The sequence below is a fragment of the Labrus bergylta genome, chromosome 17, assembly GCF_963930695.1.
Source record: "Labrus bergylta chromosome 17, fLabBer1.1, whole genome shotgun sequence".
Taxonomy (NCBI): domain Eukaryota; kingdom Metazoa; phylum Chordata; class Actinopteri; order Labriformes; family Labridae; genus Labrus; species Labrus bergylta.
The window spans coordinates 23,226,223-23,249,063 of record NC_089211.1 but is presented as its reverse complement, the minus strand read 5'-3'; the positions used below and the strand labels follow the sequence as shown (position 1 = coordinate 23,249,063).

The following is a 22,841-nucleotide window of genomic DNA, read 5'->3' as shown; positions in this document are numbered from 1 at the left end:
ACTGGAGAGGAGAGAGAAAGAGAGAGAGAGAGCGAATAAAGAGAGGCGGAGCCAGCTTGATGGTTGAGAACAGGATCAGGAGGTAAGATAGGCAGATAGGATAGTCTCTTCCTGAGTCGAGCTGCATGCTGAGTGGAGCTGTTCTCTGCTTCCTCCACCTCACAGAGTATGGACTAAAACCCTGAAAGCACTCAAGTTATTTCTCTGTGGAAAGACTTGTGCAGCATTAAAGGTAAGAAAACTCTTTATTTCTTGCATGTTTTTTTTACTTATCTTTCCATTTTTTTACTTTATTATTTCCCCCCTTTTCTTTTCCTGGTTTGCATACAGTCCTGCAGAGTGAATAAGTGTGTGTGTGCAGCTGGCTGGGAGGCATTCAGTACAGTAGATACCTGTTTCTTAAATAATGAAAATCCAAACAGACGCCTCCTCATAAAGCTACAACCTGTTTGTCAGGGTGTGTTTTCAGATTTTTAAGTATCTGCATATCCTTGCATCAAAACCTGCAGATTTCAGGAGAGACAAAGCTCTTAAAATGTGCATTTTTTTTTCTCCGCACAGTGAGGGGTGAAATGTGTGGTATGCAGCCGGCTCCTTCAGGTCCCTGCTTGTGAACACACAGATAAGACCCCTGATCCTGTGTCAGTACTGTAACTCTCCCTTCGTGCTGAATTCTTTTGTGCTGATGTAAAGAGAGGCTCGGACACACGAGTAGGAAAACTTCCCCAGAAAACAGAAAAGACACCGAGTCAGTGCCAAGAATAATTCAGAGCACAATGCGTGATTTTACTCTCTGCTTCTTTTTTTCACTAAATGAAGGGATGTTCTTTCTCAACACTTGTTCCAGTGAATCATTGACTGGCATGTTGGTAGTTGTTTTTTTTTTTTTTCTTGGCCTGACCTGATCTGGGTGGAACTGATAGTTTCTCATTTTCTGTAAGGCTTTTAAAAAAAAACCAACAACCCTAGAAAGTCACACGAGGGCTACAAAACAGCACGATGAGTGAGTGACCATTATTTCACACTCAAACTTTGCAGGCTCTTTGCACCATTTTGTTTTTTTGCAGACAAACATGTAAGCAAACACACCTATCATTATATATGGCAGACATCCAAAACATTAATTCATTTGAAGAATGAGGTTGTTGACATCTGTAATGATCGTTTAAACTGGAAATAATTTAATAACAGATATCTTTAATGGATGCATATTCAGTCCAGCTATGAGCTGTTAAAACTTTCCATAAGAGCATGGATCAGGATATTTAAAAGTGAGAAAAACTTTCTATGTAGAGCCCTCTGTTACATCAAAAAGTACATAAATACCAAGCAACAACACCAACAGGAGGAAGTGCATTAATAAAATGTGTCTTCAAGTTACAATATAGATGTAAAAAAAGCAACACCAACTCTAAAATCAAAGAAAATACTTCATAAATATGCATGTTTTTTTAAATTTTATTTCAAATAATCAATGGAAGGAATCATTGGGTTTTGTGTTTTAGATCAGCATGTGTTGAAGGTGTTGAGGTCATTGAGTTGATGACCCAAGTGGCTGCTCAGCCTCGTAGTGGATGAGAAATCCAAGATTTTTTCCCCAGATTTATTGAAGATTCATCAGCGTGAGGATTGAAGATGACAAAGACAAAGTAGCACATGTAGGTTTTGTCTTTCAGATTTTGCAGAAATGACATTGAGTAAAGGATGCATGCAAAAATCTCTTCAACAGCTCACTGGTTTGCATCGCAGCAGATGGAGTTAGTATGCAGCCAGCGAATGTTCCTGAAGGGATTGCACTTCCTTCTTCTCTGCAGGAACGCTTCCAAAGTATTTCATAGTCGATTTGAATATCGTGTTAGAGGGAAAAACAGCAGCTCCATCCGTACCTGGAAAACTATTTTTATGTCCATGTGGAAATCTTTAAAACTGCAAAAACAGGCCCGATTTATACTGATGACACCCAGAAATGAAGTATTATTAATAAAGATATAAGAGCTGATGGATGAGTAAGCTGCGGTATTTTAAGATATCTTATCAGTTCTCTGCTGGGAAATTCTCATGCATTTGAACACCACCCAGAATCCACCCAGAATGCATCATCATCATATTTTCATCAGCACATCGTATGAGCTATAAAACTGAAGTTACTCCGGCATCCTTCTTTTAAAGATAAAGATAAACTTTATTTATTTTTTGTCACAACAGCTCAAGAAACAGGAATATAATTATCAAAAATAACAAGAAGTTAAAAAGCAAACATTTGTACATCAGTTACATAAAGGGACAAAAAATACATTAATAGAATAATAGAATAATACTGTACTACTTTTCCTTCCCCTTATTCAAATTCTGTTCTCTGCTTTTACAACACACACAAGGGGGAAATAACTGAGCGTAGGATTGCACCTACTGTTCAACTATTTCACACTCCCCTCCCCTCTTTCTGACTGTCAGACCCACCCAGCCGTTCCCAGCAGTCGTTTCAACAGACATGTTAGAATTATATACAGATGGTCGCCCCAGTATGTACCTCTCAATGTGTTCGGCATTGCCATTTGAATGCACTGTTTAAGCTCAAGTTTGTGGTCAGAGGAAGCTGCCCGAGCTGCAGTGGATGTTGAAAATTGATATCAGAGAGGAAGTATGACAGAGCAGAACTTTTTTTCTTCTTCTTCTGTTTGCCTGCTTGTCATGTTCCTCTTCTTGGTAATACTATTCAAATAAATGCACAGGTCATTAAATTGTGAATTAACTGTGACAACATTAAGTATTTTAAAGGAGCAATATGTAACTCTGACACCTAGTGTTTAAAATGGGTACTGCAGCCCAAATTCAAAACATTGTAGAGAGCTGTCCCCCCCCCTCCTCTTTAGAGTCGATGCTCACACAGGTCACCATGTGGTGGACTCTGAAGCTTCAGTGTTTATCCAGCTCTGCATGGGTCTGTAAACCTTTCTGTGTTCTAACCTCTCTCCATTTTTCAAAAGCATCTCCAATATTGATCCTAGTTTGAGCACGTTTCTGCTCGTGGAGCTTATTAGAAACATGCAGAGGCTTTTTAGGTCGGGTACAATCACTTCTATCTGAACCACTTCTCTTGACCCGCTTCCATCGCTGCAACACCTGTTGACCTGATAACTGCTCTCATATCTGGCAAACGAGGGGCGTCCAAAACAGCCAATGTGGGGGTCGCCTTAAAACCGCCTTCTGGGGTCCAAACAAATCCAGAGCATTCAGGAGCAGAATCTAAAGTTAGAAGGAGGACATACTGGCTGCTGCATTAGTATTGTTGTTATCAGAGTCACCAATGAACCTAAAGAGTTCGTCTATGAACTGTGGGAGGAATCTGGAGTACCCAGAGAGAACGCACACATGCTTGGAGCGAACATAAAAAACTCCACACTGAAAGAACCTTGGCCAACCAGGGAATTGAACCATGCAGGAACCTTTTTGCTGCGAGGAGACAGCACTAACCACAACACAATCGTGCAGCCGCTGAGTATGAAATGCAGTTAATACAATATTTTGAACAGTCAATTAAGCTGTCCCCAAAAGATTCAGCACAAAGACAAAAGCTGTTTTTCCTCCTGACGTTTCTGAACAACTTTTCAGGGATCCGAAAAGGTTCCTTCAGCATGCTGTTTGAGCAGAAATGAGGGAGGTTGGTCTGATTACTTGCTAACCTCTCGTTGTTGTTTGCAGCGCAATGTGTGGCACCAAATAAGATTTATTGAAGTAAGGAAGAACGATTAGTGACAGATGTGGAATGAAAAGTGAAAATGCTGAGGCACTAAAATGCTCCTCTGAGAAGAACTGCACAAGAACTTTTCACATACTTAGTTTTGATGTGATTCTAAAAGTATTCTACTTTAAAGTCATTCTCTTGTCTGTGCAGATGAGCGACCAGGACAGCAGCAGCTCCTCCTCTTCTCAAACAGATGGCGAGATGGACGAAGAGACAAACGGAGCGATGGAGAAAGAGGAGAAGAAGGAGGAGGACGATGAAAAACACAGAGACAGTGTGGCCCAGAGTCTGTCCAGCTTCTCCTCGTCCCTGCGCGCCGTCATCCGCATCAAACAGAAGTACACGGCCCTGAAGAAGAGGCGTCAGGAGATGGCTCTGAGCCTCGGAGCAGCAGGAGCCTACACAGGAGCTCCGAGCAGAACCAGCCCCAAGATCTTCACCTTCGACGGGGTCTCCCCTTTGGCCTTCTCCTCCCTGTCGTCCTCCGCCACTCAGAAGAAGAAGAGGAGGAGGAGGAAGCGGGTTTTGTTTCCTAACAGTGGAGGGTGCAGGAGCCCGCCCAGGCCAAAGCGCAGCCGAGCACAATACTGCCTGTATCTGCTGTTTGCCATCGTCTTTGTGCAGGTAAAGTAACCAGATACAAGTGCTTTTCATGCACCTGTTTGTCGGGAACTTACTCGTCCTGCTTGCTGTTGTGTGAGCTTCGGGTGTTGGGTTGAAACACCCGTGGGATAATTGTTTGATGAGAAGAGTGAGGATGTCACATAAACTTTTACTGAGGTAGATTCATAAATCAGTATTAAAAAGTAACACAATGTAAATGGTAAATGGACTTGAGCTTGTATAGCGCTTTTCTAATTTTCTGACTACTCAAAGATTTTTTTACACCGCAGGTCAAACCTACACATTCACACACTGATGTTAGAAACTGTTATGTAATGAAATGAGCGTGATCTAGAAACACAGTTAAGCAGTGAGTACAGTATGTTATTCTTCTTTTCTCTAGTCCCTCAATTAAACAACTTTTATACACGAGGGGAGGAGTCAGCTGGCCGTCCTGGCGATGTAAACAAACTGAAGATAGGACTCTGAAAACTCTGAAAACATCACAGACAGTGGGACTCGGGTGTTACACCCATTGTAGACAGTCATGACTCACAGAGTTATTTTCAGTGGAGTTCATCCAGCTGTGACTGCTTTGTTGTGTCGAGTATCCTGCAGCATCATAAATGGTTTTATTTAACAGGTTTCAAACGTAAACAAATGTGTCACGTGTTGCAGCGGCTGCACATGAGCGAGCTCTTAATGCTTCACATGGAGAAAAGAAAAAAACAGTCCGGAAATATTTTCAGAAGTAAACACATGGACTGGCAGAGCATGTTTCCTCTACTGCTTTTACTTTTTATTTTAACTGTACAAAGTATTATTTAGTTTTTTTTTTACTGTTTGATTGTTTCCTCAGTAGTGTGGGCGATGTCAGCATCATGGCATGTCATGGCCTATCACAGTGACAGGCTGCTTTGTGTATTTTCTAGACTGTCTGAAAGTTGTTATCCAGAGATGAGATAAACATCCAAATCATTGTAAAAAAAAAAACAGCTTTCTATGAGACTAGTCATTCTTGTGTTTGCAATCTGTAGAGATAGTGGAGCTCATGATTGCTACTCAGACAGTGGTGAAACAGCTTCTGGAAAACAAAATGCAACGCTTATTTTGAAAGGAGAAACAGCTGTTACATCACTCTCTTTAAAGCCACCCGACTCCATTGACTAAAAAGACTTATTTCAACTAGAACACAGGGATCGGCAGATCTTTAGCAAGCGGAAATTTGCATCAAATGCAGAAGTGCAAAAAAAAAATAAACTGCAGTTCCTCTTGTCTCTACTTGAGGCTGAATGCAAAACCAAGATATCCCCATTTGGAGCCCATATTAAATGCTGATTTTTACAGAAGGAATAAACATGTTTACAGCCTAGTACAGGAAACGGTTTCGGTCTGAATAACTATTTAATTAATGGTGCACACTGTACAAGGGAGGGGGAGGGAGGAAGGGGGGGACTGATTGACAGGTGGGCGTGTTGTAGCTGTTGGTCAGGAGGCTTAAGGCCCGCCTCAGCTCCACCTCTTCGTCTGCTTCTAGATTGACTGAAAGTAAGGTTAAGACAGCAATTCCAATATGGTGACCATCATCCAAACTGTGTCTGGTTTAAAAAAAATACAAATAAAGGCTCCGGGTTTGTACATTTCTAAAGACCCTATCTTCCTTTTTTTTGCAGGTGTACAACGCCATAGAGAACCTGGACGACCACGTCCTGCGGTACGACCTGGAGGGGCTGGACAAGACTCTGAGGCGGGAGGTGTTTGGACAGCAGGGGGCGGTGGAGGGTCTGATAGCCCACCTGAAGGACTACCTGTCCACCTACGTCCACAACAAACCCCTGGTGGTGTCGCTGCACGGCCCCAGCGGCGTGGGGAAGAGCCACCTGGGACGCCTGCTGGCCGGACACTTCCGCTCGGTGGTCGGCGAGACGCTGGTGCTGCAGTACTACGTCCTGCACCACTGCCCCCTGGAGGCCGACGCCCCACAGTGTGCCCGGGACCTCTCCGCCACCATCTCCGAGATGGTGGAGCGGGCCGAGTCGGAGGAGAAGATCCCGCTCTTTATCTTCGACGAGGCGGAGCACATGCACGACGAGATCCTGGACGCCCTGTGGCAGCTCGTCGCCTCCAAACAGTCCAACGAGTACCTGAACGCCATCTACCTGTTCCTGAGCAACCTGGGTGACACACACATTACTAAACACATGCTGCACAACTCGTCGAGTAATTCTTTGGCTGCGTCGGGCCGCCTGGTCAAAGAGCTGACTCCTGTTTTAAGAAACACTCTGGAGAAGCTGCACCGGCTGTGGACAGAAGCGGACATCTTCCCTTTGGGCCTGCTGGAGAAAGGTCACGTGATTCAGTGTTTCCTGGATGAAATGACTCGAGAGGGCTTCTACCCGGATCATAACAACATCGAGCGCCTGGCGGGGGAGATTAAATATTACCCCGCAGTAGGGGATCGCGAATATTCCGAGACAGGCTGCAAACAGGTGGTGGCAAAGGTCAACCTGCTGTGAACTGTCTGGATGTTTTTCACATTCTTTGTAGAAAAAACAGTGCGAGGGGAGCCAGAGAGTTTCCATGGTTACCAAACTTTAATGACAAAAACTCAGAGCCAAAAAGCTTTCATAAGCGGTTGTGAAATAATGTAAAAAAAAAAGAAAAGAAATGAGGAGCAGACTTGACGCTGAAGACGTTCGACTCTGTGGTGGTGAGAAAATCCTGTGAAGAAGTTTGAGATCGCCCGCATCACTAACTCCTCCTTTAAAGGCTTTATATGCAAATTTTCACACTTATATATATATAATAGAAATCAAGTATCTCCTCTGAAAATAACTCTGTGAGTCATGACTGTCTACAATGGGTGTAACACCCGAGTCCCACTGTCTGTGATGTTTTCAGAGTCCTATCTTCACTTTGTTTACATCGCCCGGACGGCCGGCTGACTCCTCCCCTCGTGTATAAAAGTTGTTTAATTGAGGGACTAGAGAAAAGAAGAATAACATACTGTACTCACTGCTTAACTGTGTTTCTAGATCACGCTCATTTCAGGTAAATTTACATGCAGTTTGAAGATACCAGCATAATAAAGATCACTAGCATTAGCATGCTAACACAACAATGCAGCGCCAGTTGTTTTGGTTTCATGCTGGTGCTCAAGGGCGACATCTGCTGGATCAAAAAAAATTGCATATAAAGCCTTTAACTTCACTTTAACATGCTTTTGGGTCTGCCGGACTAATGGGAAAGTTTTGTTTACCTGCTCTGGTCGATTACTTCAGCCTGCAGCAGTTAGCTGTTCTCTTTAATCATGTAACCTGTCAGGACAAACACACGGTCATTATAAGTGTTTATTTTAACACCAACTGGCTCAGATATGGATTCAAACTGTCTGAGAACTTTTTCTTGAAGTTGGATCTTTTTCAACAAGAAACAGCTGTTACACCGCTATCTTCACAGCCACCCGACTCCATTGACCAAAAACTGTATTTTTACCATGCTTAGCTCTTCATGGTTTGGGTGAACTGACCCTTTAAATCCTTTGGAATAACTCACAATCATACGTCATCAAGCAGCTTAACCAGACATAGCAGGAGAGTGAAACTAATACTCGTTCTGATGATGCATCAGTTAAAGTAATGTTGGGATGTTTGAAGTCTCTCATCAGAAAATGTAAAATGTAATGCAGCTTTAACGCTAGAGCAAGTCTGCAGGTTCTTTACATATTTCTATTTAATCTACTGTGTACATGCATCTTTTTTTAACTTGAGACTAATTACCCTCCCCCCCCCCACACTTTTATTAAAGGCAGGGTTGGTAATTTTTCAAAAAATAGCATGATTTTGAAAGTAGCATTCCCTCAGTGCTCCGTCTGCACCCCCTCCCCTCTGTGCACCCTCTAAAGCCACGCCCCCTCACTTACATGCACGAGTGCCATTGTTTCAGAAGTGGACCTCAGCTCATCTCTTGCATTGTGTAGAGAACGAGCAGGGAGGCCTGATTGGTTCATCAAATTGGTACCTTGACCCTACCATTGGTTGAAGGTTTTACAGGCTTACAACCTAAGGCTTAAAATGACCAACCCTGCCTTTAAGGTTTATTTATTATTGCATGGAAGTGCTACATGTTCACATCCATGATCTGTAAGTTAGACGTCATGTTTCCATGTCCTGTATTAAGTTTGTATTTTTGTATATAAACTTTTACATGTAGCGAGTAACATGAAATTAAAGAAACATTTGAAAAATATTTTTGTACAATATATTTGTTGTTGCAGATTATAAAACATAACAGAGCATTTTTAATATTTGACAAGAAGAAACGTTTTGGACATGGATAATTAAAGGTCCAATCAGTAAGATCTGTACTGACTGAAATTATAAAATGAGCTCACTATCTGATCAGACATTAAGGAAACATGCTATGTTGAAGTGCTGGCTTCTCTGACAACAATGCAGCAGCCAGTATGTCCTCCTTCTAACTTTAGATTCTGAATGCTCTGGATTTGTTTGGACCCCAGAAGGCGCTTTTAAGGCGACCCCCACACGGCTGTTTTGGACGCCCCTCGGTTTGCCAGATTTGAGAGCAGTTATCAGGTCAACAGGTGTTGCAGCGATGGAAGCGGGTCAAGAGAAGTGGTTCAGATAGAAGTGATTGTACCCGACCTAAAAAGCCTCTGCATGTTTCTAATAAGCTCCACGAGCAGAAACGTGCTCAAACTAGGATCAATATTGGAGATGCTTTTGAAAAATGGAGAGAGGTTAGAACACAGAAAGGTTTACAGACCCATGCAGAGCTGGATAAACACTGAAGCTTCAGAGTCCACCACATGGTGACCTGAGTGAGCATCCACTCTAGAGAGGAGGGGGGGGGAGACAGCTCTCCACAATGTTTTGAATTTGGGCTGCAGTACCCATTTTAAACACTAGGTGTCAGAGTTACATATTGCTCCTTTAAACAATTTAAAAAATGTGCTTATTTTCTACAATTCTACAATTCACTTAGCAGACGCTTTTATCCAAAGAAACGTACATCAGAGAGTAAGTACAACACAAGCAAGGATCTAGAATTGTTTTTTTCTTGTAATATTTTCTTGTATTTATTTCTAGTAAATATGAGCTATATTATTTAAGCTTAGCATATAATATGTAAAAAGGAGATGGCACTGCATCCAGAACATATTTTAATTAGAAAAGAATTACAACAACTTTCAGAGTTTTTTTTTTATGTTTATTATTATAATTCCCTTAATAGACATTGGAAAAATGAGGTACTGTGTCTAAGTGACAACAAAAAAATGAGCTTTGTAATCATGATGACACAATTAGATGGAGAGAAAAAAAACCACATTTTCATGATTACAATAAATAAATAAACAGGATAGTCATGTGGGACACAACGACCTGGAACGAAATCCTATTAAGTGTTTTTGTACCGGAATCACTCAGAGGACAATCGAGCTGTACAGTACAGATCCGAGGGGTGTGTGGGGTTGTCTTTTTTATTGTGACGAGAGCGCTGACAGTAAACGAGTGCAATCCTTCCAGCAACACGAGGAAAACGGCAAAATCAAGACGCCTGACCCTACGCGACAGTCCGAGCAGATGCTGAATATCCTCCATTTCTCTGTGACGGCCGAGCTGAGGCGGATAGATGAAAACAATATCGTAGAAATGCAAACTAACTACACAAGCTACCAGAAGATTCCACTACACTGATTTCACCTAACCTAAAAAAACAAAGTCACAAAGGATTAAAAGATCATATCAGAGCATCTACAAAGACTTTTAAGTGTTCCTGTAAAGCAAGCTTCAATAGCCTTAATTTGTTCTCTCCTTTAAACCACCAGTGCCTCAGTAACTCCTTCATATGTTCATGAAATGTGTTTCATGTGGATTCAGTAGTCCACACAATGCAGCAGAACGTGTTCAAAACAACAAAAACAAAAAAAAAAAACAGACACTCAGCACCATTTTTTAACCAACGCCTTCAGCTCTGCAGCCATGTTTTTTTCTTTCCCTCACATGCTTAAAGAAGGCAGGAACGACGGAAGCTTTAAGGAGCTAAACATTAACCACCACGACTATACTTCTTCCTACAGGGAAATAAAATACTTCAATATCAATAAAAATGAGAATAATTCCTAAATATGCGCCGTCCGTTTTTTTTTTTTTTTTTTTTTTTTTACAGGATCACGACTCCTCTCTGGTTTCTGTGACATGATGCCGAGACTCGACTGCTTCTGTCGGAAATGCTCATGAAGTGTGTGAGGGGGGGCTACATGAGGTTGGTGTGTGTGTGTGAGGGGAGGGGGCCGGGCAGGGAGGAGGAGGAGTGTGTGGTGACGTTGTTCGGGGGGAGGAGGGGGGGGGTGTTTCTTCCCGTCTTTGGATGGTTGGATTTGAGCAGTTTATGCTTCCAGCTCAAAGCCCATTCCCACTTTGTGTCCACCGGCGTTGAAGTTCTTCCCGTCGATCAGGGCTGAGAGGGTCACCTTCACTCCTGTGAGACAGAAGACACGGTTACTGCAGGGTTCATCTGACTTTATGTGTTTTTTCTGAAAGGTTTATTTTCAGGCTTTTTGTCCCTAAAGGCTTTATATGTGATTTTTCACACTTAAATGTAGAAATCAAGTATCTCCTCTGAAAATAACTCTGTGAGTCATGACTGTCTACAATGGGTGTAACACCCGAGTCCCACTGTCTGTGATGTTTTCAGAGTTTTCAGAGTCCTATCTTCAGTTTGTTTACATCGCCCCGGACGGCCGGCTGACTCCTCCCCTCGTGTATAAAAGTTGTTTAATTGAGGGACTAGAGAAAAGAAGAATAACATACTGTACTCACTGCTTAACTGTGTTTCTAGATCACGCTCATTTCAGGTAAATTTACATGCAGTGTGAAGATACCAGCATAATAAAGATCACTAGCATTAGCATGCTAACACAACAATGCAGCGCCAGTTGTTTTGGTTTCATGCTGGTGCTCAAGGGCGACATCTGCTGGATCAAAAAATCGCATATAAAGCCTTTAACGGAGAGATAGGACAGTGGATAGAGTCAGAAATCAGGGAGAGAGAGAGAGTGGGGAATGACATGCGGGAAAGGCCGGTTTCAAACCCGGCCGCCCGCTTGGAAGACTACAGCCTCCACCACTGCACCACCAGCACTTTAAATGTGACAATATTTGAATATAAGTGCATAAATAATTGTTGTTTGTTCTTTCATTCCTGGCATTTTAACAATCATTTTAAGTGATAAAAAAAATTAACTTGATGGTTGTATTTAAAGTCCATTTTTGTAGTTTAGAGTTTAACTTCATGCTGACTGATAATGCTCAATCGAAAATCTCTTGAAAATATCCGGGGGAGCTGCCAATTGGCAATTTTTCACTCCGATTCCCCCCAAAAATGTTTCCTGCCGATAGTAATATTAGCTTAAACTTGCAGCAGCGCGAGCGGAAAGGGGTGATGACGGAAATATCCGTGAATGTAATGAAACTGCTTCATTAAGTTTTCTGGACGCCTCTATGTGAGTCTAGAGGAGACTCAGAGAGACAGATTCCCTCGTCAGCACAGTATTTTAGTATTTTGTTGTGTATGAGAGTCATGGAGCGTACCTGGTCGAAGACTCTGAGTGTATCCTACTCCGATCAGACTGGCATTGTTCACTTTGGCCTGCGGGGGTGAAACACAGACAGACATCGAGTGAAACTGCAAATTATTTTTGTCATCATTTTTCATTTGAGTCATCTTAGCTATTAGTCGGAGCACTCACAGACAGAGAGGCGTCTTTGTCCAGCTTGTATTTGGCGGCGATGCCGAAGCGAGTGTTGTTGCTGCCGGCGGTCCAGGCCAGAGTGACCGCCGTCTCCAGCTCATCGTTCACCTTCTGATAGATGGAGCCGCCGAACTCGGTCCCGTCGTTACTGAGAGAGAGAGAGAGAGAGAGAGAGAGAGAGAGAGAGAGAGAGAGAGAGAGAGAGAGAGACAGAGAGAGGAGTGAGAGAGAGAAAGGACAGAGAGAGAGAGAGAGAGAGAGAGACAGAGAGACGAGACAGAGATAGAGAGAGAGAGAGAGAGAAAGACAGAGAGAGAGAGAGAGAGAGAGAGAGAGAGAGAGAGAGACAGAGAGAGAGACGAGACAGAGAGACGAGACAGAGAGACGAGACAGAGAGAGAGAGAGAGAGAGAGAGACGAGACAGAGAGACGAGACAGAGATAGAGAGAGAGAGAGACACACAGACAGAGAGAGACGAGACAGAGAGAGAGAGAGAGAGAGAGAGAGAGAGAGAGGAGCGAGAGAGACACACAGAGAGAGAGAGAGACGAGACGAGACAGAGAGAGAGAGAGAGAGAGAGAGAGACGAGAGAGAGAGAGAGAGAGAGAGAAAGACAGAGAGAGAGAGAGAGAGAGAGAGAGAGAGAGAGAAAGACAGAGAGAGAGAGAGAGAGAGAGAGAGAGAGAGAGAGAAAGACAGAGAGAGAGAGAGAAAGACAGAGAGAGGAGAGAGAGAGAAAGACAGAGAGAGAGAGAGAGAGAGAGAGAGAGAGAAAGACAGAGAGAGAGAGAGAAAGACAGAGAGAGAGAGAGAAAGACAGAGAGAGAGAGAGAGAGAGAGAGAGAGAGAGAGAAAGACAGAGAGAGAGAGAGAGAGAGAGAGAGAGAGAGAGAGAGAAAGACAGAGAGAGAGAGAGAGAGAAAGACAGAGAGAGAAAGACAGAGAGAGAGAGAGAGAGAGAGAGAGAGAGAGGGACAGAGAGAGAGAGACAGAGAGAGAGAGAGAGAGAGAGAGAGAGAGACGTTAACTAAGAGTCAAAATCTTGAGAAAAGTCTCCTTCTCTGGTCAACACTGAAGCACAAAGCAGGGGATATAAATCCTGCACAGTCTGTAAAATATGAACTGATATCTGGCTGATCAGCCCGACAGTGTTTCCTTTTCAATCTTCCTTTAGTGAATGTACGCAGAGCTCTACGGTCCATGACGAGTCAGTGGAGTCTTCAGGTTCACACTTTATTTACGCTGCAGTATCAGTACTCACACGTTGGTGTGCAGCTGGAAGTCTCCGGCCCGGTATCCCAGGGCGAAGTTGTTCTGGGCCAGTTTGGACTTGGCCGTGTCGAAGGCCATCTGGTATCCGGCCAGCCAGCCCTCGTAGCCCAGCACGGCGGCGGCGTGGATGATGGGACCCTCGAAGTCCACGTCGCAGCCCAGGTTCACAAAGTCCCGCTTGTAGGCCGACTTCAGCTTCCCGCTCTTCTTACTGAAGAAAACAAAGAAATTATTATTTCTTAGTTTTTGTTTAATAAATGGTTTCAAAATGCATCTGATTCAAACGATGTCTGATCTTTAAGTTTTTAAATCCAGAGTTTAACACGTGCATTAGGGGCGCAAACGAGTACTCGGGTACCCGTTGTAATCGATAATTGTTTTGTAGTCCACATTTTTGGAAATGTTTCTTGTTGCATTGTGGGTTCTAGGATAGGCCTAATTCAAAACAGAAAAAAGGCTCTGTGCTGAAACACGTCCGTTGTTGATCCGTAAGCTGCTACCCTAACAAAAATATCCCTTTAATTACCCCCCCCAATGAATTCACAATGAACAAAAAGTCCCAAACAAACAAAATATGCAATATGATCTATGAGAGTTCAGTTCAAATTGTCTTTTTAGTCCACAGAAAGAGAAGGACTTTCACTTTGCGATTACCGCTTTACCCTCGCCAAACCAATGACGTTTGATTATCCAGGACAGAGCAGCATAACACAATGTTTTTCTTATATTTTGGAATTTTAGATGATTATTCTTTTAATAACTACAAAACAGAACGACCTCATAGGGAGAAATAGCTCATAGCGGACGGACGAGTGAGATTGAGCGAGTGTGTCATTACGCACAGAGAAAGATGAAACAGTTCACCTGTTCTATTGTAACTTCATTAACCAGAGTAAAGTGTGCTCTACACTGCAGACTGTAGTCTTTGTTAACACAATGTTTCTGTCAAAACAGCTTCAACGTGCGATGAGTGCACACTGATGTCTGCACGTCTGCTCACCACACTACCCTAATTATAATAAAGTGTTAAAACGCTCATAACACGTCTGTGTGAAGTTTTATTTGAGGTTTGTTGTCTGTTGAAGTAAGAAATGTCATATTTGAATGTTAATACAAAGGCATCTTACTAACAATTATTAAAATCCTGAAGATTCAAATTGATCAATAGATACAGTCGGCATCGCGTCATAGTTGGGGGCGGGGCCTCCCGTGGGGGAAAAGAATCACAGAAAAAAAAAGAACTACAAAACGATTACTTGAGTACTCGCTTTAACAACGGGAAGAGTCATCGATTAGAGAAAATTTTGCATTTCTGCACCCCTAACGTGCATCGTGTCTTAAAGCCAGATTCACCGAGTCCATGGAACAACAAGGATTTCAAGTTTACAGACTTAAAGACGCAGAGGCAGCTGTGTGTAAGAGTTTGCATTAAAGGTCCCATATTCTTCTTTTTCTGGTTTTATATGCTCTGTAGTGTGTTTTCCAAGTGTCCTGTGCATGTTTAGTCACATCTATGTGCAAAAATTCCCTTCTCCTACCTCCTCCTGTTAGCTGTAGCATTAGCTGCATGTAACGCTCGGTTCTAGCCCCCCTCGATAAAAATGTGTCAGTGCGACGTCATTGTCAGTGTGAGATCACTGATGTAAGCCCATTGGCTCGTTGTGGCAAGCCCTGCAGCTCATGTTGCACGCCCGTTAACTTCTGTAGCACGCCCACGACATGCCGTAGCCTGCGGTAGCACAGTAGTGCTAAGGTGCTAATGTTTATGCTCCCCTCGGACGGAGCCAGTGGCTGCATTCCCAATATGGTAAAAAGAGGCGGGACATTTCCGAGAACCGTGCTGAGCAACTGACCAATAACGACAGAGCCAACAGGCCGACCAATCAGAGCAGACTTGGCCCACTGGGGGGCTAACAGTGTGGGTTCAACAGAGTGTAGCTGATGGACTCAGAGCGTAGAGGGAGCAAGGAGGAGCAGTTCATGAAAACAGACACTTTTTTATAACTTTAGCTATTGTGAACGTACAAAAGTAGGAACATAGATTAAATATATGAACCCCAAAAAGGGCAGAATATGGGATCTTTAAGTTTTCTTGCTTTTAACTTCAAGCTCCTCAGTTCTCGTGTGAACATTTGAAAGCTCTGATGCAACGGACAAAAAAAGAAGGCTGGAAATTCTAGCACTGGACAGTTTCCAACAGTTCATGTTAAGAAATTGTAGTTCTGATTCACTTTTACATGCCTAGAAACTACAACAAACAATGATCCTTAAGAACCTTGCCAAATATGGATTCATCCGCCATTGAAAATAGTCCCCAACAAAAGCATAACTTCCTTCTGTTTTGGGAAACTGTCTTTTTTTTTTAAACATTCACTCTGCATTTCTTAAGCTACTTAAAAGACAAAATAAATAAAGAGGAGAGTAAATCGTTGATGGATGGAACTTCCAGTGAAGGTCTGAGAGAAGAATGTGTGAAAACAGCAGCTAATTATTAACCAAAAGACTAAATCTGAGAGGTGTTACACTGTGTGCTCTGACTCCATGATATCAGGTCTGACCCACAGTTAATGATTACATCATGTTTCATGACGTCCCACAATGCACCGTATCACAAACCCTTAGAATAAATGTTTTCTCACCCCGTGTTCGGTACAAAAGACGTATCCAAGGCGACCTTCAGTCCTTGAGTCAGCTGTGGGGAAAGAAACACTTTGAGTCAACACACACCTGTGTGAGACTTAAACAATGTCATGTTATCAGTCAGACGGGTGTGTCGGTACCTGGTCCTCCACGGTGACCTCGGTAGCCAGCGTGTTGTCCGTGTTCCACTTCTGGTTGACGGTCAGGCCGAGCTCCTTCATCTTGTATTTGGTCTCCAGACTCCCCGCCGCCTTCCCCGTGTCTGTGTTGCTGGAGCCAGATGTGTTGAACTCCTGGAGGCCACATCGGGAGGAAAGAGAAACGTTAATATACATCAGAGCCAATCCTTCACAGGAAGTAATAACAGAGAGTAAGAAGAATAGATTGATGAACAAATGATCCGAATATTTAAAGGTGGAGTCAGGAGCTTTTACCTAAATATAAAATACAGACTTAAACAAAAGTAAAGCCGCTCAATCATCACTTTTTTTGGTTGACTCGACACGTTTCTGGGTGGGGAGTGGGTTTGTTTTCTCCGGCCAATGACAGCGCAGCATGTGAGTTTAGGAGTGGGTACAATTCAGCGATAGGACGCCATTAAAACCAGTTAATGTGAGAGTCATATCTCGATATTGTTCAGCTGAATGGCGATACTCGATATCAATATGTATTTTATTAACAGTGAAAACACATGGAAAAATAAACTACCTGTTTGTGAATTTAAAAAGTAATATTATAAAATTAAAATGTTCCTTAAATACAATAAAAGAGAGAGAGAGGAGGAGCAGGGTGAAGAGGGACAGACAGACAGTCATCATCAGTGAGATGAGAAAAAAAGGTGACCTGGCACCTCTGTGATGTTATTTTAATGCAACATAAACTATATCTATATTAACGATATTGTCTTACCCTATATGTTGTTTGAAAATATATCGATATATCTTAAAAACTCGATATATTGCCCCGCCGTAGGGTGAACCTTTCACCCAGCGGCGTGGAGTTGGTCTGCTTTCTGTCATACACCGGCGGTTAGCTTGCAGTGTAGCTACATGTGTAGTAATCGTACACACCACGTCCTGCAGTGAGTGTGCGCTCCTCAGGACGCTGAGCCCACGAGGAGGAGGGGCCCAGTTTGAATGTTGTGTTTACAAGCTGCAACGGAAAAAGCTACTGACTCCACCTTGAAGCATAATGAGTGTTTAAAAGTCACGCCCTTTATAAACAATGAGAAAAATCCTTAGAAAGGCTATTATAATTTAAAAGGCTTTCCTAAATAAACACAGAGGAAAAGTTATTCCTAAGAGCATATTCCCCCCATTAACCAAAATGCTTAAGTTCCCAAAAACAGATATTCCCCATCATAAAGTTTACCATCTTAATCTGTCGTAAAATCATTTTTATCCTCACATAATAAAAAACATCTTAATAAGAATAATATGAATTCAATCAGGACAATCTGTGTCACACTGAACAAATATGAACAACATTAAATCATGCAGGACGACATCGACACGTGATGACAAAAAGGAAAAGAACGGAAAACAACAAAAGGTTTTAAGATTTTTGATATTGTGATACAGATCTAAGAGGACTATTGCCTCTGTGCATGGGGTGTGCTCGCTAACCACTAGGCCACCGGCGCCCCAGGGTGAAGGATTGTTAAACCAGGTGAGCTTTTATCAGTCTGAAGTCTCCACTAACAATCCTGTTACTTTTCTTTTCTAAGGATGCAACATGTACAAAGCCCCGCTGAGCTGTGACAGAAAACAACGATCATAAGTGAGAACAGGAATCTGAATTAACCTTCATCATGATTGATTGCGTGTGATGTAAGAAATGAGTTAACGGGATTCAGCCCCAAAGTTGAGGACAGTGCAGGACAAAAGAAAAACAACAACATGGCTACAAATCTATAAATACACACAGCATGAACTTAAAGCTAACTAGCAGAAGCTAACCCTTACAGGTGAACACAATTATTAGAGAATCTCATTTTAAAATGTAAAGATGGCTGCTCCGTGCAACAATAGTGAAGTATGCGCCGTATGTTTAAGTGTTTAGAAGCAACTTAATCTTGTTTTTGCATAATAATATCATTCATAACCATAGACTGAATGTTAACGGACAAAGCCTGAGTGATGTCAGCCGCCGCCCTGCTGGACGTCCTGTCTCAGCCTAACGACAGGCTGAGAGCTGAGGCGGGTCTTAAGCCTTACGTTAAACTGTTACACCACGCCCACCTGTCAATCATGTCAGCTACGTGCCAAACTGTGGATAACACGTATCGTTCATAAAATCAAATGAATATCACACCTGTACAGTTTGTGCCAGTGATGACAACAACCAATCAGACCTGTTTGTTTTTTTGTACCAGGCTGTAAACATTTTTATTTATGCTGTAAAAACTGATTTTTTTTTTTCTCAGTCATGTGTGTGTGACTTCCTGTGTTCCTGCAGCCAGCCTCTAGTGGACACTCGACGAACTGCAGGATTTTGCACTTCAGCATTGGCTTCATTTTTCAAGACCGGAGGATGCTGCTTGATCACAACTGAAAATATCATCTAAGTTTTATCTGCGGACAACAGCCATGTTTCTTTGTTCCCGCCCGGTATAAGCTCGCCTGGAGGCGTCCATGTTGCTTTTACGACTTGTTACCAACAAAAGTGGAACGCAGTTAACTCAGGTGTGACATCATTCTCAGCTCCGACCTCTGATGTCAATGGAACGACCCATTACCGTCATTTAAATTTGAAACTTCTGCAAGTGGCTGTTGAACTCTGCAATGCTGCGATTTTCATTTCATCACATTTTGATTATTTGTGAAGCCCACATGCTAACATGCTCATAGTGATCACGCTAAGTAAGTTTAACAATTTGACTGTTTGCTAGTATTATGTTTACCATGTACAAAGAGCTTTTTCAGCATGTTAGCATTAGCACTTAATGATGAGGCTGATGTGATTAGCTTAACAGGTTTATAACACACACAAAAAATCATAAAAATGAATTAGAGAAAAACAAAGAAATAAAGAGTCAGATGTGATTGAATTGATGAATGATGTGACAAAACATGAACAGAAATTAAAGTTCCAAACACACGTTATATTCATGCTGTGTGAATAGACAAAAAAAAGAAAGTGATAACAGAAATGTTACAAAAAGAAAAAAGTTGTTAGCGACAACATGGAGACGGTCATCATGTGAATGAACAGCTGTGAGCTCTGACACCGATCTTACCATCTACATTAGAGCGCGAGCGGTCCAGGAGGCAGCAGCATGGAGACAGAGCAGCAGTTAGAGACACACACAGGCCAGAAGGCAATAAATGAACAGACTCAGGCTTGTCGTGTTTCTCTAGAAACAGAGAAACAAGTTCAGCCAAGCGGGTTGGCATCAGCACAGCATGAAGACCGGGGAGCCTTCAGGCTGTGGGTCGCAGGTAAAAAAAAAAAAGCTTTGTGGAGTCTCAGGAGAGGAGGGCAGAGAGATGAAGGGGGGCAGACAGCATTGAGAAAATGACAACAGGTTAAAGAAAGACGTGCACTCACCACTCCACTTTGTGATTTGGTCTTGAGGTCCAGCTTCACGACACCGAAGCCTGGTGGAGATTATAAAACAGAGACGTGTGTGAGCAATATTCACATGCAGGATGAAGGGAATGCAAAGTTTATAAGTCAAGTTTTGAGAAATAATCACATTTACTTTAATCTTTGCTTTGTCGTTTTATGCTCTTGCTTTACTCTTTAGCACTTTAAGATTTGTCTGAAATGTTTCATTATCGATACAAGTATTTGATTTGAACCCTGCAGAGATTTAAAGTCACTTGAAGGCAGATGTATTTTTGCCTTTTACCAGAAATAAAGGTTGACTTACAATCCGTCTTTTTATAACACCGAGCCGGAGTCAAACCGCAAGACTCACTTGAAACACCAGATTGGTTTCAGGTCCAGTTAATAATTGACTCCTCGTGTTAAAATAGAGAACTCACCATAGCCCTTGCTGAATATATCCTTGGCGGACTTGCCCAGGTCTGAGTATGAAGGAGGGACGGCCATTGTGCTGCAAAAGATAAAAGTCATTTTAAGCCACATTTACAATCAGAAAAATAAACTGTGAGCAACTCTGAGCTAAGGATGTGAACATTTTCAATACTTCTCAATATTAAATGTTATAAAGGGATACAATGTCTGCATTTTAATGATCCTAAATATCAAAAAGGACCAAAGCTTTAGATAAACTTCAGATCTTCCACTGTATTTCTAGCCCAAAAGTTTCTACCCACACATTGCAAAACCCACTTTTCTATTTTAGACAGTGTGCAAAATTTTGCATGCATTTTTTTGGTAATAAAAAAAAAAGACATTACCAAATATTTGGTGCCTTGTTGTAGTCAAAAAAAAAACAATCCCTCACACTACTCTTACTCTGCATCACAAACATGTCTTCACTCCTTCACTTTAACATAAAGTATCACTGATTGCACATCTCCCTATGTCAATAATGTCCATTTACAACTCTGTTCTTGCACATTTACATTTAATCTTCCATATGTAATCTTTCATATTTAAGACTAGTAATGCTAAGTTAAATCCTGGTTGTATATATTCCCATTCTTAGTTTTGATATTTTTAGTGCTTATTTACTTTGTATTTAATATTATATTGTGTTTAAATTTGCTAACATTGTGTTTTTTACTCATATTGTGTGTTTGGACAACCTGCTGCTGTAACGCCACAATTTCCCAGTTTGGGATCAATAAAGTAATTCTATTCTATTCTAAATTTATTAGAAAAAATAACAACATTCCTCCTGAACCTTTTTGTCAAGTGTGTTCTTAAGGGTTCAGAGGGACGGAAACGTTGTGTTTAAAAAAAAAAAAAAAAAATTGGTGATGCTGAGCAAGAGTATTTTTTCTTTTCAGTGAGACAACCCTTCTCTGATCATTATCATTGGAGGAGCAGGAGGGGCAGGAGGGGCAGGTCTGAGTCCTCCATGATGGTGCACAACTAGCCGAGCTAATCCTGAATGAAGGCAGTGAGTCTTTAACATATATCTAAGTCAGTATCTCCCCCCCCTCTCTCTAATACCTAACCTTTACAATAGCTGTTATATGATTAATCAGCCTTGATGCATGTGAGCTCCTGCAGAAAAGAACAAGCTGTTCCTTCAGATGCAGCAGGGGAGCTAACAACTACTGAGCTCTTGCATCCGTTTCTGCACCAAGAAATGAACACACATTGACATTAAATATAAGAAATGCACATTATACTAAGTGTAATGCATTAAATTAGGTCAGCAAGCTGCAGAACGAAGATTGTCAAACATGTCAAGGTTGTAAAAAAAAAAGAGGGCCTGGATTTCCTCCTCATGATGCTGCACTTAAAGATAATAAATCCACACTACAACCAGAGCAGTTTCCTTTTTTTGCATGAACAGCTGGCTCTCAGTCCCCAAGTGAACAATACTGAAGGACTAATGGTTTTGGTGCTTTATGCTGCAGCTCTTCTTTTGGGACAAAGGACAACAGATGGGCCAGTGAGGAGGTTTGTGGGGGGGCGGGGGGGGTAGCACACATTACAGCTGTAGTAACACACTTACTAACAGACAATTAAAAAGACAGTAAATAAAATAAACTATCACAGCTTCCTTGAAAGGATTAAACTGTGCATTACAAGGCTAAACATCATTACATAAGAGATCCACCGCTAGCTAAAGCGCTCCACACGCTAGGCACTTTATACGTTAGCTAACCTTGGAGGAGAAAACGTCACAGTTATCAAAGCTTTAGTGTTATAAATGAATAATTAAAGTATCCTCGTTTTTAGGGTTAAGTAGCATCTCTTTTACCGTTTTAAAAGTGTTCAGGAGAAGGGGGGGTCCTGAAGAGAGGCTGGAGAGTCCCTGGCGGTGATGCTGCTGAGTGGATTGACAGCTAGCTTAGCTTTAGCAGCGTCTATAAGGGGAACAGGGCACAATGAAGGAGACATATGACGCATGCGCGGTAGCAGTGCTGAACCCGAACAAAGAGTCGATAAAAAGACAAGAGAGTACTCCAAGTGGCACAACATCACGCAGGCAGTTTTGTTCAGGTGGGGATTGTTTAATTGAAGGTATATAAAGGAATTATATTTAAAAAAAATTATATTTGTGAGGATAAATATTATTAGAATAGAATGTAATAGATGTTTATTGCCATTTGCACAGGTACAGGACAGTGCAGGTACAGGACAGTGCAGGTACATTGGAATTTTTGTGCGTTTCTCCCTGAGTCAGCTTCCACAAAAAAAAGGTAAAATTATATATAAAATAGAAAAGCATTGTAAGAAAAAAAGAGTAGAAAAGTACAAAAAAAAAGTAAAAGTAAAAATAAATAAGTTGTAGTAACAGCTAAGTGATTTAAAATAAACTGTACAGAAGTTATACTCTGTATTAAAGCAAAGATATAATACAAATACAACAACAAAGAATCAGAATCAGATTTATTGGGCAGGTATGCTTACACACACAAGGAATTTAACTTGGGTGAACTGTGCTCTCTTATGTACAGGTACAACATTAAACATCAACAATAAACATAATAAGAAAGGACTAATATTTACATGACTAAATATGAAACAGTGCAGTGGTGAATAGTGCAAAAGATGCTGAAGTAACATGATAAGTAAAATGAAGTCATGTGACAGATGGGTCAATTAAGATGTCGGTTACAGTGTTTACATAAATAAGTGTGCGTATATTATCATTTCAATTAAATAATATATATATATATACATATATGTATATTCACAGGGATGGTTTGGTTTCTGA

At 41.7% G+C, this 22,841-nt stretch overlaps 2 protein-coding genes across 2 annotated transcripts; one reads left to right on the top strand and one right to left on the bottom strand.

The window, feature by feature from the left end:
- Positions 1–71: 71 nt before the first annotated feature.
- tor4aa (torsin family 4, member Aa) lies at positions 72–8,596 on the top strand. Its single transcript, XM_020652958.3, has 3 exons — positions 72–232; positions 3,896–4,369; positions 6,022–8,596. Exons 2-3 carry the CDS (start codon positions 3,896–3,898, stop codon positions 6,862–6,864), a joined length of 1,317 nt encoding a protein of 438 aa, XP_020508614.2. The 5' UTR covers positions 72–232; the 3' UTR covers positions 6,865–8,596.
- A 959-nt stretch (positions 8,597–9,555) lies between these two features.
- Positions 9,556–22,037, bottom strand: zgc:56235 (Voltage-dependent anion-selective channel protein 2-like). Its single transcript, XM_020652955.3, has 9 exons — positions 21,882–22,037; positions 20,023–20,093; positions 19,583–19,632; positions 16,174–16,326; positions 16,033–16,085; positions 13,383–13,604; positions 12,120–12,270; positions 11,962–12,019; positions 9,556–10,849 (listed from the first exon to the last, which is right to left on the bottom strand). Exons 2-9 carry the CDS (start codon positions 20,087–20,089, stop codon positions 10,758–10,760), a joined length of 846 nt encoding a protein of 281 aa, XP_020508611.1. The 5' UTR covers positions 20,090–20,093; positions 21,882–22,037; the 3' UTR covers positions 9,556–10,757.
- Between the last annotated feature and the right edge of the window lie 804 nt (positions 22,038–22,841).